Source organism: Oncorhynchus masou, unplaced genomic scaffold (assembly GCF_036934945.1).
Source record: "Oncorhynchus masou masou isolate Uvic2021 unplaced genomic scaffold, UVic_Omas_1.1 unplaced_scaffold_2070, whole genome shotgun sequence".
Lineage (NCBI taxonomy): Eukaryota > Metazoa > Chordata > Actinopteri > Salmoniformes > Salmonidae > Oncorhynchus > Oncorhynchus masou.
In genome coordinates this window covers 41,161-58,890 of record NW_027008556.1, presented here as the reverse complement: position 1 = coordinate 58,890, position 17,730 = coordinate 41,161, and the positions used below count along the sequence as shown (strand labels likewise).

General features: G+C 45.9%; 1 protein-coding gene across 1 annotated transcript in view; it reads left to right on the top strand.

Annotated features, from left to right (window-relative positions):
• LOC135532863 (receptor expression-enhancing protein 3-like) overlaps positions 1–16,492 on the top strand; it is a 40,501-nt gene extending 24,009 nt beyond the window's left edge. The window contains exons 7-9 of the mRNA XM_064960293.1: positions 765–923; positions 9,028–9,164; positions 15,054–16,492. Coding sequence (XP_064816365.1) covers positions 765–923; positions 9,028–9,164; positions 15,054–15,128 — 371 coding nt within the window. The 3' untranslated portion in view covers positions 15,129–16,492. The remainder of the gene's footprint in view (positions 1–764; positions 924–9,027; positions 9,165–15,053) is intronic.
• Positions 16,493–17,730: the final 1,238 nt, after the last annotated feature.

Here is a 17,730-nt window from a genome sequence, read left to right as displayed (position 1 = left end):
AGCATGTTACTGTCTGTCAGAACACAACAACACAAACACTCCCTCAGCATGTTACTGTATCACAACACAACAACACAAACACTCCCTCAGCATGTTACTGTCTGTCAGAACACAACAACACAAACACTCCCTCAGCCTGTTACTGTCTGTCAGAACACAACAACACAAACACTCCCTCAGCATGTTACTGTCTGTCAGAACACAACAACAAACACTCCCTCAGCATGTTACTGTCTGTCAGAACACAACAACACAAACACTCCCTCAGCCTGTTACTGTCTGTCAGAACACAACAACACAAACACTCCCTCAGCATGTTACTGTATCACAACACAACAACACAAACACTCCCTCAGCATGTTACTGTCTGTCAGAACACAACAACACAAACACTCCCTCAGCATGTTACTGTCTGTCAGAACACGACAACACAAACACTCCCTCGGCCTGTTACTGTCTGTCAGAACACAACAACACAAACACTCCCTCAGCATGTTACTGTCTGTCAGAACACAACAACACAAACACTCCCTCAGCATGTTACTGTCTGTCAGAACACAACAACACAAACACTCCCTCAGCCTGTTACTGTCTGTCAGAACACAACACTCCCTCAGCATGTTACTGTATTTTGTCGGAGATACTGGAGCCATGATGTCATGAGGAGAGGGGAGGCGTTTAGAGGACAGTGTTATCCCTGTGGTGACACTAACTGTGTGTGTGTGTGTGTGTGTGTGTGTGTGTGTGTGTGTGTGTGTGTATAGGGCCAGGGGCGATCACAGAGAAGCTGAGGAGCTTCAGTATGCACGACCTGACTCAGATACCCCTCGACGACGCAGCAGCCAATCAGATCTATACGGCCCATGCCGGCAACCCTGCCGTGAGCAGGAGGGCGCTCGCCGCAAACTCGACCGACAGAACAGGTAGGACATGTTTTACACACACACACACACACACACACACACACACACACAGGTCCATACATGAACCCATCACCTCGTACCTTCCACTGGTCTGTTAATCATTGATCTGAAGAGGGAGCCAATTATACCACAGTAAGACTCTGGTCTCCACCTTCCTCAAACATCCTCTATAGCTGGGTCTGTGTTGAGTAACACGGGTTAACCCTCCCTGTGAGTAACACGGGTTAACCCTCCCTGTGAGTAACACGGGTTAACCCTCCCTATGAGCCCTGGTCTAAAGCAGTGTCCTCTATAGGATGTAGGGTGCCTATGAGCCAGTGATTCCAGCTGTTCGTCTCTAAGAGCTTTGCACACCTGGATTGTACAACATTTGCCCATTTCTATTATTTTCAAACTTCTTCATGCTCTTTCGAATTGGTTGTTGATCACTGCAAGACAACCGTTCTGCACCCTATTCCCTATGTAGTGCACCCTATTCCCTATGTAGTGTGATCAGCTGCAAGGTCAGGTGTGGTGGTTCCATTCTGCACCCTATTCCCTATGTAGTGTCTCCTCAGGTTGACAGATGATCAGTACAGGGAGGGGTTGGTTCTGTTCTCAGGTTGACAGAGGATCAGTACAGGGAGGGGTTGGTTCTGTTCTCAGGTTGACAGAGGATCAGTACAGGGAGGGGTTGGTTCTGTTCTCAGGTTGACAGAGGATCAGTACAGGGAGTGGTTGGTTCTGTTCTCAGGTTGACAGAGGATCAGTACAGGAAGGGGTTGGTTGGTTCTGTTCTCAGGTTGACAGAGGATCAGTACAGGGAGGGGTTGGTTCTGTTCTCCTCAGGTTGACAGAGGATCAGTACAGGGAGGGGTTGGTTGGTTCTGTTCTCCTCAGGTTGACAGAGGATCAGTACAGGGAGGGGTTGGTTCTGTTCTACTCAGGTTGACAGAGGATCAGTACAGGGAGGGGTTGGTTCTGTTCTCCTCAGGTTGACAGAGGATCAGTACAGGGAGGGGTTGGTTGGTTCTGTTCTCCTCAGGTTGACAGAGGATCAGTACAGGGAGGGGTTGGTTCTGTTCTACTCAGGTTGACAGAGGATCAGTACAGGGAGGGGTTGGTTCTGTTCTCCTCAGGTTGACAGAGGATCAGTACAGGGAGGGGTTGGTTGGTTCTGTTCTCCTCAGGTTGACAGAGGATCAGTACAGGGAGGGGTTGGTTCTGTTCTCAGGTTGACAGATGATCAGTACAGGGAGGGGTTGGTTCTGTTCTCAGGTTGACAGAGGATCAGTACAGGGAGGGGTTGGTTGGTTCTGTTCTCCTCAGGTTGACAGAGGATCAGTACAGGGAGGGGTTGGTTCTGTTCTCAGGTTGACAGATGATCAGTACAGGGAGGGGTTGGTTCTGTTCTCAGGTTGACAGATGATCAGTACAGGGAGGGGTTGGTTCTGTTCTCCTCAGGTTGACAGATGATCAGTACAGGGAGGGGTTGGTTCTGTTCTCAGGTTGACAGAGGATCAGTACAGGGAGGGGTTGGTTGGTTCTGTTCTCCTCAGGTTGACAGAGGATCAGTACAGGGAGGGGTTGGTTCTGTTCTCAGGTTGACAGAGGATCAGTACAGGAAGGGGTTGGTTCTGTTCTCAGGTTGACAGAGGATCAGTACAGGGAGGGGTTGGTTGGTTCTGTTCTCCTCAGGTTGACAGATGATCAGTACAGGGAGGGGTTGGTTCTGTTCTACTCAGGTTGACAGAGGATCAGTACAGGGAGGGGTTGGTTCTGTTCTCCTCAGGTTGACAGAAGATCAGTACAGGGAGGGGTTGGTTCTGTTCTCAGGTTGACAGATCAGTACAGGGAGGGGTTGGTTCTGTTCTCAGGTTGACAGAGGATCAGTACAGGGAGGGGTTGGTTGGTTCTGTTCTCCTCAGGTTGACAGAGGATCAGTACAGGGAGGGGTTGGTTCTGTTCTCAGGTTGACAGATGATCAGTACAGGGAGGGGTTGGTTCTGTTCTCAGGTTGACAGAGGATCAGTACAGGGAGGGGTTGGTTGGTTCTGTTCTCCTCAGGTTGACAGAGGATCAGTACAGGGAGGGGTTGGTTCTGTTCTCCTCAGGTTGACAGAGGATCAGTACAGGGAGGGGTTGGTTGGTTCTGTTCTCCTCAGGTTGACAGAGGATCAGTACAGGGAGGGGTTGGTTCTGTTCTCAGGTTGACAGAGGATCAGTACAGGGAGGGGTTGGTTGGTTCTGTTCTCAGGTTGACAGATGATCAGTACAGGAAGGGGTTGGTTGGTTCTGTTCTCAGGTTGACAGATGATCAGTACAGGAAGGGGTTGGTTCTGTTCTCAGGTTGACAGAGGATCAGTACAGGGAGGGGTTGGTTGGTTCTGTTCTCAGGTTGACAGATGATCAGTACAGGAAGGGGTTGGTTCTGTTCTCAGGTTGACAGAGGATCAGTACAGGGAGGGGTTGGTTCTGTTCTCATGTTGACAGAGGATCAGTACAGGGAGTGGTTGGTTCTGTTCTCAGGTTGACAGATGATCAGTACAGGAAGGGGTTGGTTCTGTTCTCAGGTTGACAGAGGATCAGTACAGGGAGGGGTTGGTTCTGTTCTCAGGGAAGGATAGTCACATTACTCGTCATCACGCCAGTATGCTCTGGGCTGGGCTGGACTGTTCTGGACTGGACTAGCTCAGCCATGACCAGTCAGAGGTATGCCAGAAGACAGATAAATAGATCATTAGTGGGATGAATGGAATGGGCTCCTCACCTTTGTCATACTAGGAAAATGATATCTGATGTGGAGAATTAGACGTTTCTCCTAAAACAGCTGTCAACCAATAGGGCTCAATAGCTTCATCAGTTTGCCTTGGACTGTGTGAAGGCTAGCATAAAAAACAAATTTCTTAGGTTGCAGAAAGTTTAAATCCTCAAACAAATATGAACAGCCTTGTAGAGTTAAGAGTTAATAGTGGCTCCAGATCCCAAGGATCTTTCTAGAATGGAGAGCAGATGTGACTACAGGAACAAAGGAAAGGAGGACTGGAGGCAGTTACTATGTTACTGCTGCCCCTGGTGGAGGCTGGTAGAATGGCAGCTGTTGTGACTCAACACATAACAGTCCCAGTCAGTTAGTAAGGGGTCGTAGCCCAGTGATATTACAGAACAGAACAGTCCCAGTCAGTTAGTAGGGAAGCCCAGTGATGGTATTACAGAACAGCCCCAGTCAGTTAGTAGGGGTCGTAGCCCAGTGATATTACAGAACAGCCCCAGTCAGTTAGTAGGGGTCGTAGCCCAGTGATGATATTATAGAACAGCCCCAGTCAGTTAGTAGGGGTCACAGCCCAGTGATGATATTACAGAACAGCCCCAGTCAGTTAGTAGGGGTCGTAGCCCAGTGATGATATTATAGAACAGCCCCAGTCAGTTAGTAGGGGTCGTAGCCCAGTGATGATATTACAGAACAGAACAGTCCCAGTCAGTTAGTAGGGGTCGTAGCCCAGTGATGATATTATAGAACAGCCCCAGTCAGTTAGTAGGGGTCATAGCCCAGTGATGATATTACAGAACAGCCCCAGTCAGTTAGTAGGGGTCGTAGCCCAGTGATGATATTACAGAACAGCCCCAGTCAGTTAGTAGGGTCGTAGCCCAGTGATGATATTACAGAACAGAACAGCCCCAGTCAGTTAGTAGGGGTCATAGCCCAGTGATGATATTACAGAACAGCCCCAGTCAGTTAGTAGGGTCGTAGCCCAGTGATGATATTACAGAACAGAACATCCCCAGTCAGTTAGTAGGGTCGTAGCCCAGTGATGATATTACAGAACAGCCCCAGTCAGTTAGTAGGGGTCGTAGCCCAGTGATGATATTACAGAACAGAACATCCCCAGTCAGTTAGTAGGGGTCGAGCCCAGTGATGATATTACAGAACAGCCCCAGTCAGTTAGTAGGGGTCATAGCCCAGTGATGATATTACAGAACAGAACAGTCCCAGTCAGTTAGTAGGGGTCGTAGCCCAGTGATGATATTACAGAACAGAACAGTCCCAGTCAGTTAGGAGGGGTCGTAGCCCAGTGATGATATTACAGAACAGAACAGTCCCAGTCAGTTAGTAGGGGTCGAGCCCAGTGATGATATTACAGAACAGAACAGTCCCAGTCAGTTAGGAGGGGTCGTAGCCCAGTGATGATATTACAGAACAGAACAGCCCCAGTCAGTTAGTAGGGTCGTAGCCCAGTGATATAACAGAACAGCCCCAGTCAGTTAGTAGGGTCGTGAGCCCAGTGATGATATTACAGAACAGTCCCAGTCAGTTAGTAGGGGTCATAGCCCAGTGATGATATTACAGAACAGCCCCAGTCAGTTAGGAGGGGTCATAGCCCAGTGATGATATTACAGAACAGCCCCAGTCAGTTAGTAGGGGTCGTAGCCCAGTGATGATATTACAGAACAGCCCCAGTCAGTTAGTAGGGGTCGTAGCCCAGTGATGATATTACAGAACAGCCCCAGTCAGTTAGTAGGGGTCGTAGCCCAGTGATGATATTACAGAACAGCCCCAGTCAGTTAGTAGGGGTCATAGCCCAGTGATGATATTACAGAACAGCCCCAGTCAGTTAGTAGGGGTCATAGCCCAGTGATGATATTACAGAACAGTCCCAGTCAGTTAGTAGGGGTCATAGCCCAGTGATGATATTACAGAACAGCCCCAGTCAGTTAGTAGGGTCGAGCCCAGTGATGATATTACAGAACAGAACAGTCCCAGTCAGTTAGTAGGGGTCGTAGCCCAGTGATGATATTACAGAACATCCCCAGTCAGTTAGTAGGGTCGTAGCCCAGTGATGATATTACAGAACAGTCCCAGTCAGTTAGTAGGGGTCGTAGCCCAGTGATGATATTACAGAACAGAACAGTCCCAGTCAGTTAGTAGGGGTCGTAGCCCAGTGATGATATTACAGAACAGAACAGCCCCAGTCAGTTAGTAGGGGTCGTAGCCCAGTGATGATATTACAGAACAGAACAGCCCCAGTCAGTTAGTAGGGTCGTAGCCCAGTGATGATATTACAGAACAGAACAGTCCCAGTCAGTTAGGAGGGGTCGAGCCCAGTGATGATATTACAGAACAGAACAGTCCCAGTCAGTTAGTAGGGTCGTAGCCCAGTGATGATATTACAGAACAGAACAGTCCCAGTCAGTTAGTAGGGGTCGTAGCCCAGTGATATTACAGAACAGAACAGCCCCAGTCAGTTAGTAGGGTCGTAGCCCAGTGATGATATTACAGAACAGAACAGCCCCAGTCAGTTAGTAGGGGTCGTAGCCCAGTGATATAACAGAACAGCCCCAGTCAGTTAGTAGGGGTCGTAGCCCAGTGATGATATTACAGAACAGTCCCAGTCAGTTAGTAGGGGTCATAGCCCAGTGATGATATTACAGAACAGCCCCAGTCAGTTAGGAGGGGTCATAGCCCAGTGATGATATTACAGAACAGCCCCAGTCAGTTAGTAGGGTCGTAGCCCAGTGATGATATTACAGAACAGCCCCAGTCAGTTAGTAGGGGTCGTAGCCCAGTGATGATATTACAGAACAGCCCCAGTCAGTTAGTAGGGGTCGTAGCCCAGTGATGATATTACAGAACAGCCCCAGTCAGTTAGTAGGGGTCATAGCCCAGTGATGATATTACAGAACAGCCCCAGTCAGTTAGTAGGGGTCGAGCCCAGTGATGATATTACAGAACAGAACAGTCCCAGTCAGTTAGTAGGGGTCATAGCCCAGTGATATTACAGAACAGCCCCAGTCAGTTAGTAGGGGTCATAGCCCAGTGATGATATTACAGAACAGCCCCAGTCAGTTAGTAGGGGTCACAGCCCAGTGATGATATTACAGAACAGAACAGTCCCAGTCAGTTAGTAGGGGTCATAGCCCAGTGATATTACAGAACAGCCCCAGTCAGTTAGTAGGGGTCGTAGCCCAGTGATGATATTACAGAACAGCCCCAGTCAGTCAGTAGGGGTCATAGCCCAGTGATATTACAGAACAGCCCCAGTCAGTTAGTAGGGGTCATAGCCCAGTGATGATATTACAGAACAGCCCCAGTCAGTTAGGAGGGGTCGTAGCCCAGTGATATTACAGAACAGTCCCAGTCAGTTAGTAGGGGTCGTAGCCCAGTGATGATATTACAGAACAGCCCCAGTCAGTTAGTAGGGGTCGTAGCCCAGTGATATTACAGAACAGTCCCAGTCAGTTAGTAGGGTCGTAGCCCAGTGATGATATTACAGAACAGCCCCAGTCAGTTAGTAGGGGTCGTAGCCCAGTGATATAACAGAACAGCCCCAGTCAGTTAGTAGGGGTCGTAGCCCAGTGATATTACAGAACAGTCCCAGTCAGTTAGTAGGGGTCATAGCCCAGTGATGATATTACAGAACAGCCCCAGTCAGTTAGTAGGGGTCATAGCCCAGTGATGATATTACAGAACAGCCCCAGTCAGTTAGTAGTGGTGTAAATCTCGCCACCATTGGACTGTGGATCAGTGGAAACTTGTTCTCTGGAGTGATGAATCATGTTTCACCATCTGGCTGTCTGATGGACGGATCTGAGTTTGGTGGATGCCAGGAGAACGTTACCTTCCCCAATGCACAGTGCCAACTGTAAAGGAGGAATAACTGTCTGGGGCTGTTTTTCATGGTTCAAGGCCCCTTAGTTCCAGTGAAGGGAAATATTAACACTACAGTATACAATGACATTCTAGATGATTCTGTGCTTCCAACTTTGTGGCAACCGTTTGGGGGGAAGGCCATTTCCTGTTTCACCATGACAATGCCCCCATGGACCCAAGTGAGGTCCAATCAGAAATGGTTTGTGGAGATCAGTGTGGAAGAACTTGACTGTCCTGCACAGTTTACACATACTTTAGGTCATGTAGTGGATGTTATAGCAATCTGTTGGTTGTTGTGGCCTCAGCTGTGGAATCCGTCCCCAGTGATTGGCTCCGTCCCCAGGCAGCCTGTCTCTCTCTCTCTCTCCAACACACCAGTCAGAATGTCAGTCAGCCCCTCGGACTCAGCACTTCTACCATGAGGACACGACCTAGGAGTCTGGTCAGAAGACCAAGTTAACCTTCTTCTGGTTTAGTTGTACTATGTCTAACTGATATGGACATGTCTCCCCAGAGTACCCTGTCTAACTGATGTGGACATGTCTCCCCAGAGTACCCTGTCTAACTGATGTGGACATGTCTCCCCAGAGTACCCTGTCTAACTGATGTGGACATGTCTCCCCAGAGTACCCTGTCTAACTGATGTGGACATGTCTCCCCAGAGTACCCTGTCTAACTGATGTGGACATGTCTCCCCAGAGTACCCTGTCTAACTGATGTGGACATGTCTCCCCAGAGTACCCTGTCTAACTGATGTGGACATGTCTCCCCAGAGTACCCTGTCTAACTGATGTGGACATGTCTCCCCAGAGTACCCTGTCTAACTGATGTGGACATGTCTCCCCAGAGTACCCTGTCTAACTGATGTGGACATGTCTCCCCAGAGTACCCTGTCTAACTGATGTGGACATGTCTCCCCAGAGTACCCTGTCTAACTGATGTGGACATGTCTCCCCAGAGTACCCTGTCTAACTGATGTGGACATGTCTCCCCAGAGTACCCTGTCTAACTGATGTGGACATGTCTCCCCAGAGTACCCTGTCTAACTGATGTGGACATGTCTCCCCAGAGTACCCTGTCTAACTGATGTGGACATGTCTCCCCAGAGTACCCTGTCTAACTGATGTGGACATGTCTCCCCAGAGTACCCTGTCTAACTGATGTGGACATGTCTCCCCAGAGTACCCTGTCTAACTGATGTGGACATGTCTCCCCAGAGTACCCTGTCTAACTGATGTGGACATGTCTCCCCAGAGTACCCTGTCTAACTGATGTGGACATGTCTCCCCAGAGTACCCTGTCTAACTGATGTGGACATGTCTCCCCAGAGCACCCTGTCTAACTGATGTGGACATGTCTCCCCAGAGCACCCTGTCTAACTGATGTGGACATGTCTCCCCAGAGCACCCTGTCTAACTAATGTGGACATGTCTCCCCAGAGTACCCTGTCTAACTGATGTGGACATGTCTCCCCAGAGTACCCCGTCTATGATCAGGAGGACAGGACAGACGAGGAGGGGGAACAACTTTTCTCAGAGGACGAGGCCGTCACCCAGAGAGGTCTGAGGAGGTCCCAGAGTGTCAAGATCGTGCGCTCTAAAGCCCGCAAAGATGTAAGTCTGAATATAACACGCTGTAGAGATGTCTGTCTGTCTATAACACTCTGTAGAGATGTCTGTCTGTCTATAACACGCTGTAAAGATGTCTGTCTGAATAACTACATTGACAGGCCAGGCATACAGCCACTATGCTGTGATGATGTATTAGGCCAGGCATATAGCCACTATGCTGTGATAATGTATTAGACCAGGCATATAGCCACTATGCTGTGATGATGTATTAGACCAGACACTATGCTGTGATGATGTATTAGACCAGACACTATGCTGTGATAATGTATTAGACCAGGCATATAGCCACTATGCTGTGATAATGTATTAGACCAGGCATATAGCCACTATGCTGTGATAATGTATTAGACCAGACACTATGCTGTGATAATATATTAGACCAGACACTATGCTGTGATAATGTATTAGACCAGGCATATAGCCACTATGCTGTGATAATGTATTAGACCAGACACTATGCTGTGATAATGTATTAGACCAGGCATATAGCCACTATGCTGTGATGATGTATTAGACCAGACACTATTCTGTGATAATGTATTAGACCAGACACTATGCTGTGATAATGTATTAGACCAGACACTATGCTGTGATAATGTATTAGACCAGACACTATGCTGTGATAATGTATTAGGGCTACTGCCCAAACCACATTCCTCCAGAACTGTTTTTATTGGGTTAAAGTTACATTGAATGTTTAAATAAATCTGCGTTTTGCCACTGAAAGTGATCTGGACTGAGGAGAGACTGGTGATCACCTCTACAGTCTCTATACAAGGGTCTTATTCTTCAGCCTTTTCAAAGGGTCTGGTTCACGAGGCTGTAATGCTTGTTATAGTATATTAACTAGGTCAGAGTTACACCAGTCTGTAATGCTTGTTATAGTATATTAACTAGGTCAGAGTTACACCAGTCTGATGGTCTGTTTCAGGGGGCTGTAATGCTTGTTATAGTATATTAACTAGGTCAGTTACACCAGTCTGTAATGCTTGTTATAGTCTATTAACTAGGTCAGAGTTACACCAGTCTGATGGTCTGGTTCAGGGGGCTGTAATGCTTGTTATAGTATATTAACTAGGTCAGAGTTACACCAGTCTGATGGTCTGTTTCACCAGGCTGTAATGCTTGTTATAGTATATTAACTAGGTCAGAGTTACACCAGTCTGTAATGCTTGTTATAGTATATTAACTAGGTCAGAGTTACACCAGTCTGGTCTGGTTCAGGAGGCTGTAATGCTTGTTATAGTATATTAACTAGGTCAGAGTTACACCAGTCTGATGGTCTGTTTCAGGGGCTGTAATGCTTGTTATAGTATATTAACTAGGTCAGTTACACCAGTCTGTAATGCTTGTTATAGTCTATTAACTAGGTCAGAGTTACACCAGTCTGATGGTCTGGTTCAGGGGGCTGTAATGCTTGTTATAGTATATTAACTAGGTCAGAGTTACACCAGTCTGATGGTCTGTTTCACCAGGCTGTAATGCTTGTTATAGTCTATTAACTAGGTCAGAGTTACACCAGTCTGTAATGCTTGTTATAGTATATTAACTAGGTCAGAGTTACACCAGTCTGATGGTCTGGTTCAGGAGGCTGTAATGCTTGTTATAGTATATTAACTAGGTCAGAGTTACACCAGTCTGGTCTGGTTCAGGGGGCTGTAATGCTTGTTATAGTATATTAACTAGGTCAGAGTTACACCAGTCTGGTCTGTTTCAGGGGGCTGTAATGCTTGTTATAGTATATTAACTAGGTCAGAGTTACACCAGTCTGTAATGCTTGTTATAGTATATTAACTAGGTCAGAGTTACACCAGTCTGATGGTCTGGTTCAGGAGGCTGTAATGCTTGTTATAGTATATTAACTAGGTCAGAGTTACACCAGTCTGATGGTCTGGTTCAGGGGGCTGTAATGCTTGTTATAGTATATTAACTAGGTCAGAGTTACACCAGTCTGGTCTGTTTCAGGAGGCTGTAATGCTTGTTATAGTATATTAACTAGGTCAGAGTTACACCAGTCTGATGGTCTGTTTCACCAGGCTGTAATGCTTGTTATAGTATATTAACTAGGTCAGAGTTACACCAGGCTGTAATGCTTGTTATAGTATAATAACTAGGTCAGAGTTACACCAGGCTGTAATGCTTGTTATAGTATATTAACTAGGTCAGAGTTACACCAGTCTGTAATGCTTGTTATAGTATATTAACTAGGTCAGAGTTACACCAGTCTGATGGTCTGGTTCAGGAGGCTGTAATGCTTGTTATAGTATATTAACTAGGTCAGAGTTACACCAGTCTGATGGTCTGGTTCAGGAGGCTGTAATGCTTGTTATAGTATATTAACTAGGTCAGAGTTACACCAGTCTGTAATGCTTGTTATAGTATATTAACTAGGTCAGAGTTACACCAGTCTGTAATGCTTGTTATAGTATATTAACTAGGTCAGAGTTACACCAGTCTGATGGTCTGGTTCAGGAGGCTGTAATGCTTGTTATAGTATATTAACTAGGTCAGAGTTACACCAGTCTGTAATGCTTGTTATAGTATATTAACTAGGTCAGAGTTACACCAGTCTGTAATGCTTGTTATAGTATATTAACTAGGTCAGAGTTACACCAGTCTGGTCTGTTTCAGGAGGCTGTAATGCTTGTTATAGTATATTAACTAGGTCAGAGTTACACCAGTCTGATGGTCTGGTTCAGGAGGCTGTAATGCTTGTTATAGTATAATAACTAGGTCAGAGTTACACCAGTCTGTAATGCTTGTTATAGTATATTAACTAGGTCAGAGTTACACCAGTCTAATGGTCTGGTTCAGGAGGCTGTAATGCTTGTTATAGTATATTAACTAGGTCAGAGTTACACCAGTCTGTAATGCTTGTTATAGTATATTAACTAGGTCAGTTACACCAGTCTGATGGTCTGTTTCAGGGGGCTGTAATGCTTGTTATAGTATATTAACTAGGTCAGAGTTACACCAGTCTGTAATGCTTGTTATAGTATATTAACTAGGTCAGAGTTACACCAGTCTGGTCTGGTTCAGGGGGCTGTAATGCTTGTTATAGTATATTAACTAGGTCAGAGTTACACCAGTCTGTAATGCTTGTTATAGTATATTAACTAGGTCAGAGTTACACCAGTCTGGTGGTCTGGTTCAGGGGGCTGTAATGCTTGTTATAGTATATTAACTAGGTCAGAGTTACACCAGTCTGTAATGCTTGTTATAGTATATTAACTAGGTCAGAGTTACACCAGTCTGGTCTGGTTCACGAGGCTGTAATGCTTGTTATAGTATAATAACTAGGTCAGAGTTACACCAGTCTGTAATGCTTGTTATAGTATATTAACTAGGTCAGAGTTACACCAGTCTGATGGTCTGGTTCAGGAGGCTGTAATGCTTGTTATAGTATATTAACTAGGTCAGAGTTACACCAGTCTGTAATGCTTGTTATAGTATATTAACTAGGTCAGAGTTACACCAGTCTGATGGTCTGGTTCACGAGGCTGTAATGCTTGTTATAGTATATTAACTAGGTCAGAGTTACACCAGTCTGTAATGCTTGTTATAGTATATTAACTAGGTCAGAGTTACACCAGTCTGATGGTCTGGTTCAGGAGGCTGTAATGCTTGTTATAGTATATTAACTAGGTCAGAGTTACACCAGTCTGTAATGCTTGTTATAGTATATTAACTAGGTCAGAGTTACACCAGTCTGTAATGCTTGTTATAGTATATTAACTAGGTCAGAGTTACACCAGTCTGATGGTCTGGTTCAGGAGGCTGTAATGCTTGTTATAGTATATTAACTAGGTCAGAGTTACACCAGTCTGATGGTCTGTTTCACCAGGCTGTAATGCTTGTTATAGTATATTAACTAGGTCAGAGTTACACCAGTCTGATGGTCTGGTTCAGGAGGCTGTAATGCTTGTTATAGTATATTAACTAGGTCAGAGTTACACCAGTCTGGTCTGTTTCAGGGGGCTGTAATGCTTGTTATAGTATATTAACTAGGTCAGAGTTACACCAGTCTGGTCTGGTTCAGGGGGCTGTAATGCTTGTTATAGTATATTAACTAGGTCAGAGTTACACCAGTCTGTAATGCTTGTTATAGTATATTAACTAGGTCAGTTACACCAGTCTGGTCTGGTTCAGGGGGCTGTAATGCTTGTTATAGTATATTAACTAGGTCAGAGTTACACCAGTCTGTAATGCTTGTTATAGTATATTAACTAGGTCAGAGTTACACCAGTCTGGTCTGTTTCAGGAGGCTGTAATGCTTGTTATAGTATATTAACTAGGTCAGAGTTACACCAGTCTGATGGTCTGGTTCAGGAGGCTGTAATGCTTGTTATAGTATATTAACTAGGTCAGAGTTACACCAGTCTGTAATGCTTGTTATAGTATATTAACGAGGTCAGAGTTACACCAGTCTGTAATGCTTGTTATAGTATATTAACTAGGTCAGAGTTACACCAGTCTGTAATGCTTGTTATAGTATATTAACTAGGTCAGAGTTACACCAGTCTGATGGTCTGGTTCAGGAGGCTGTAATGCTTGTTATAGTATATTAACTAGGTCAGAGTTACACCAGTCTGATGGTCTGGTTCACGAGGCTGTAATGCTTGTTATAGTATATTAACTAGGTCAGAGTTACACCAGTCTGGTCTGTTTCACGAGGCTGTAATGCTTGTTATAGTATATTAACTAGGTCAGAGTTACACCAGTCTGATGGTCTGGTTATACGAGGCTGTAATGCTTGTTATAGTATATTAACTAGGTCAGAGTTACACCAGTCTGATGGTCTGGTTCAGGGGGCTGTAATGCTTGTTATAGTATATTAACTAGGTCAGAGTTACACCAGTCTGTAATGCTTGTTATAGTATATTAACTAGGTCAGAGTTACACCAGTCTGGTCTGGTTCAGGGGCTGTAATGCTTGTTATAGTATATTAACTAGGTCAGAGTTACACCAGTCTGGTCTGGTTCAGGGGGCTGTAATGCTTGTTATAGTATATTAACTAGGTCAGAGTTACACCAGTCTGATGGTCTGGTTCACGAGGCTGTAATGCTTGTTATAGTATATTAACTAGGTCAGAGTTACACCAGTCTGTAATGCTTGTTATAGTATATTAACTAGGTCAGTTACACCAGTCTGATGGTCTGTTTCACGAGGCTGTAATGCTTGTTATAGTCTATTAACTAGGTCAGAGTTACACCAGTCTGTAATGCTTGTTATAGTATATTAACTAGGTCAGAGTTACACCAGTCTGATGGTCTGGTTCACGAGGCTGTAATGCTTGTTATAGTATATTAACTAGGTCAGAGTTACACCAGTCTGTAATGCTTGTTATAGTATATTAACTAGGTCAGTTACACCAGTCTGTAATGCTTGTTATAGTATATTAACTAGGTCAGTTACACCAGTCTGTAATGCTTGTTATAGTATATTAACTAGGTCAGAGTTACACCAGTCTGTAATGCTTGTTATAGTATATTAACTAGGTCAGAGTTACACCAGTCTGATGGTCTGGTTCAGGGGGCTGTAATGCTTGTTATAGTATATTAACTAGGTCAGAGTTACACCAGTCTGGTGGTCTGGTTCAGGGGGCTGTAATGCTTGTTATAGTATATTAACTAGGTCAGAGTTACACCAGTCTGGTCTGGTTCAGGGGGCTGTAATGCTTGTTATAGTATATTAACTAGGTCAGAGTTACACCAGTCTGGTCTGGTTCAGGAGGCTGTAATGCTTGTTATAGTATATTAACTAGGTCAGAGTTACACCAGTCTGTAATGCTTGTTATAGTATATTAACGAGGTCAGAGTTACACCAGTCTGATGATAAATACATCGTTGTCTCATCCGTTCTGTCCAACAGGCCCGTTATGGATCTCTGAAGATCAAAGGGAAGCGGAGGCCGGTTCTGACTGCTGCGACCTACAGTGCCATGTAATGTCCAGGAGACGTGACTGCTGGCTGGTGCCATGGATGGGTTTCCTTCTGTAGTGCTCTACTGTTGACCAGAGCACGGTGGGTCCTGGCTAAAAGTAGCCAACAGTAGTGCATTATGGCCAACAGTAGTGCATTATGGGCCCTGGCCAACAGTAGTGCGTTATGGGCCCTGGCCAACAGTAGTGCATTATGGGCCCTGGCCAACAGTAGTGCATTATGGGCCCTGGCCAACAGTAGTGCACTAGAATGGGAATAGGCTTTTGGGACGGACCAGGAAATCAGTCAACAATTCAGGAAGGACGACTGACGGCTCCAACATCCATATCAGTGACTCGCACGGACATGTTTGGCTGTCCATTCCGTGGAGAACGATGCTGTGGAACTGTTCTCCTGGGCCTTTAAAACTGTCCTGGGGTCTAATTCTATTCACGCTGGGAGCGTCTGTCTTTTTAAAACTGTCCTGGGGTCTAATTCTATTCACGCTGGGAGCGTCTGTCTTTTTAAAACTGTCCTGGGGTCTAATTCTATTCACGCTGGGAGCGTCTGTCTTTTTTTTAAATGAACCATCAACTCCCTATATTTATTACGTTATTGTGACTGTGTGTGTCTGTAAAACATCGTACAGCGGTAGCTGTACAGAAAGAATCTTAAAGGTCTTTTAGTCACAAGTCTTTTTGTTGCATGGGTCTTATTTTCTGGGGTGGTCGTTTTAATGTTCGGATGTGGACTTTTAGGATCTTGGCTTTATTTTGTTGAGGGGTTATATAATTCATTTATCTTCAATTTGTCATATATGCTGCCCTGTATTTTGAGTTTAGCCTATTTAAATAGTAGAATACATTTATAATAGTGATCATTCTGGCACACTTAAAAAGATTGTTACCAAGTAACAGCTGACCAAAAGTGTCCCTTAATCCTTCCGGAGGAATAAACCAATGATGAGAGAAAGGAACAGAGAAGCCTGTTAGATGTGTCCCAAATGGCATCATTCCCTATACAGGGCACTACCCAATGGGCCCTGCTCTAAAGTAGTGCACTACGTAGGGAATAGGGTGCCATTAGGGATGCAAACCCAATGTTGATGTATGTTTGAATGACTGTATTTCCTGTTTTAGATTTTGGAACAAAGCTTTTTTTTTTCTCATAACCAATGTTTTTTGCACCCTCTCTTCCAAAACGATGTCCTTTTGTAAGGCTTTGATGTCATCTGTTTCAGAATGTGTCCTGCTGCATTCTGGGATGCTTTTAACCATGTGATGAAATCTATTTAATACCAAAGCTTTATCTACTAAACCAGTGACCTCGGTCTGATTCGTGTGGGAATGTATCATAGAGGTGTTGTAAATAAATTTATACATTCAAAAATGTCTGCATGATCATGTGGTTTTCAACAAAACAATGGCAACAAGTGGAATATAATGCATTACTACCAATCAACAGCTGATAGGGATTCCTCTGATGGGACTTCTAGTCGTCACATTTCATTTGTCACCTGCAGATTATAACCGATGTAGACCTTAGTGACATTCTGACTGACAAGCTCTTTCCCAACGACACAGAGTCATGACCCTGAATGATGACGGCCATTCTAAGGTCAGACCACAATCACAGAAAACCCTCCCGGCCTCATCTGTCGGGAGAGACGGTTTGGTGTATCACCCAGCCTAGGTGTGTCCCAAATGGAGCCCTATGGGATAAAAGTAGTGCGCTATATAGGTAATAAGGTTCCATTTGGGACTCAGACTGGGGCCTGGCTGAGGACACAGGCTGGGGCCTGGCTGAGGACGCGGGCTGGGGCCTAGATGAGGACGCGGGCTGGGGCCTGGCTGAGGACGCGGGCTGGGGCCTGGCTGAGGACACGGGCTGGGGCCTGGCTGAGGACACGGGCTGGGGTCTGGCTGAGGACACAGGCTGGGGCCTGGCTGAGGACACAGGCTGGGGCCTGGCTGAGGACACAGGCTGGGGTCTGGCTGAGGACACAGGCTGGGGCCTAGCTGGAGGACACAGGCTGGGGCCTGGCTGAGGACACAGGCTGGGGCCTGGCTGAGGACACAGGCTGGGGCCTGGCTGAGGACACAGGCTGGGGCCTGGCTGAGGACACGGGCTGGGGCCTGGCTGAGGACACGGGCTGGGGCCTGGCTGAGGACACAGGCTGGGGCCTGGCTGAGGATACAGGCTGGGGCCTGGCTGAGGACACAGGCTGGGGCCTGGCTGAGGACACAGGCTGGGGCCTGGCTGAGGACACAGGCTGGGGCCTGGCTGAGGCCTAGATGAGGATTCAGGCCTGCTCTGGCCACAAAAAGTCTGGAGGTGGGGGGATGTCTGTATTACAGACAACCTATCTGGGAATCATTATTTAAATTCATATTTTTTATTTTACCTTTATTTAACTAGGCAAGTCAGTTAAGAACACATTCTTATTTTCAATAACGGCCTAGGAACAGTGGGTTAACTGCCTGTTCAGGGGCAGAACGACAGATTTGTATCTTGTCAGCTCGGGGTTTGAACTTGCAACCTTCCGGTTACTAGCTCAATGCTCTTAATTAACAAGCACATAGACCATCCAGCCTTAGGGTGTATCTGCTTACTATATTGAGCCCCCA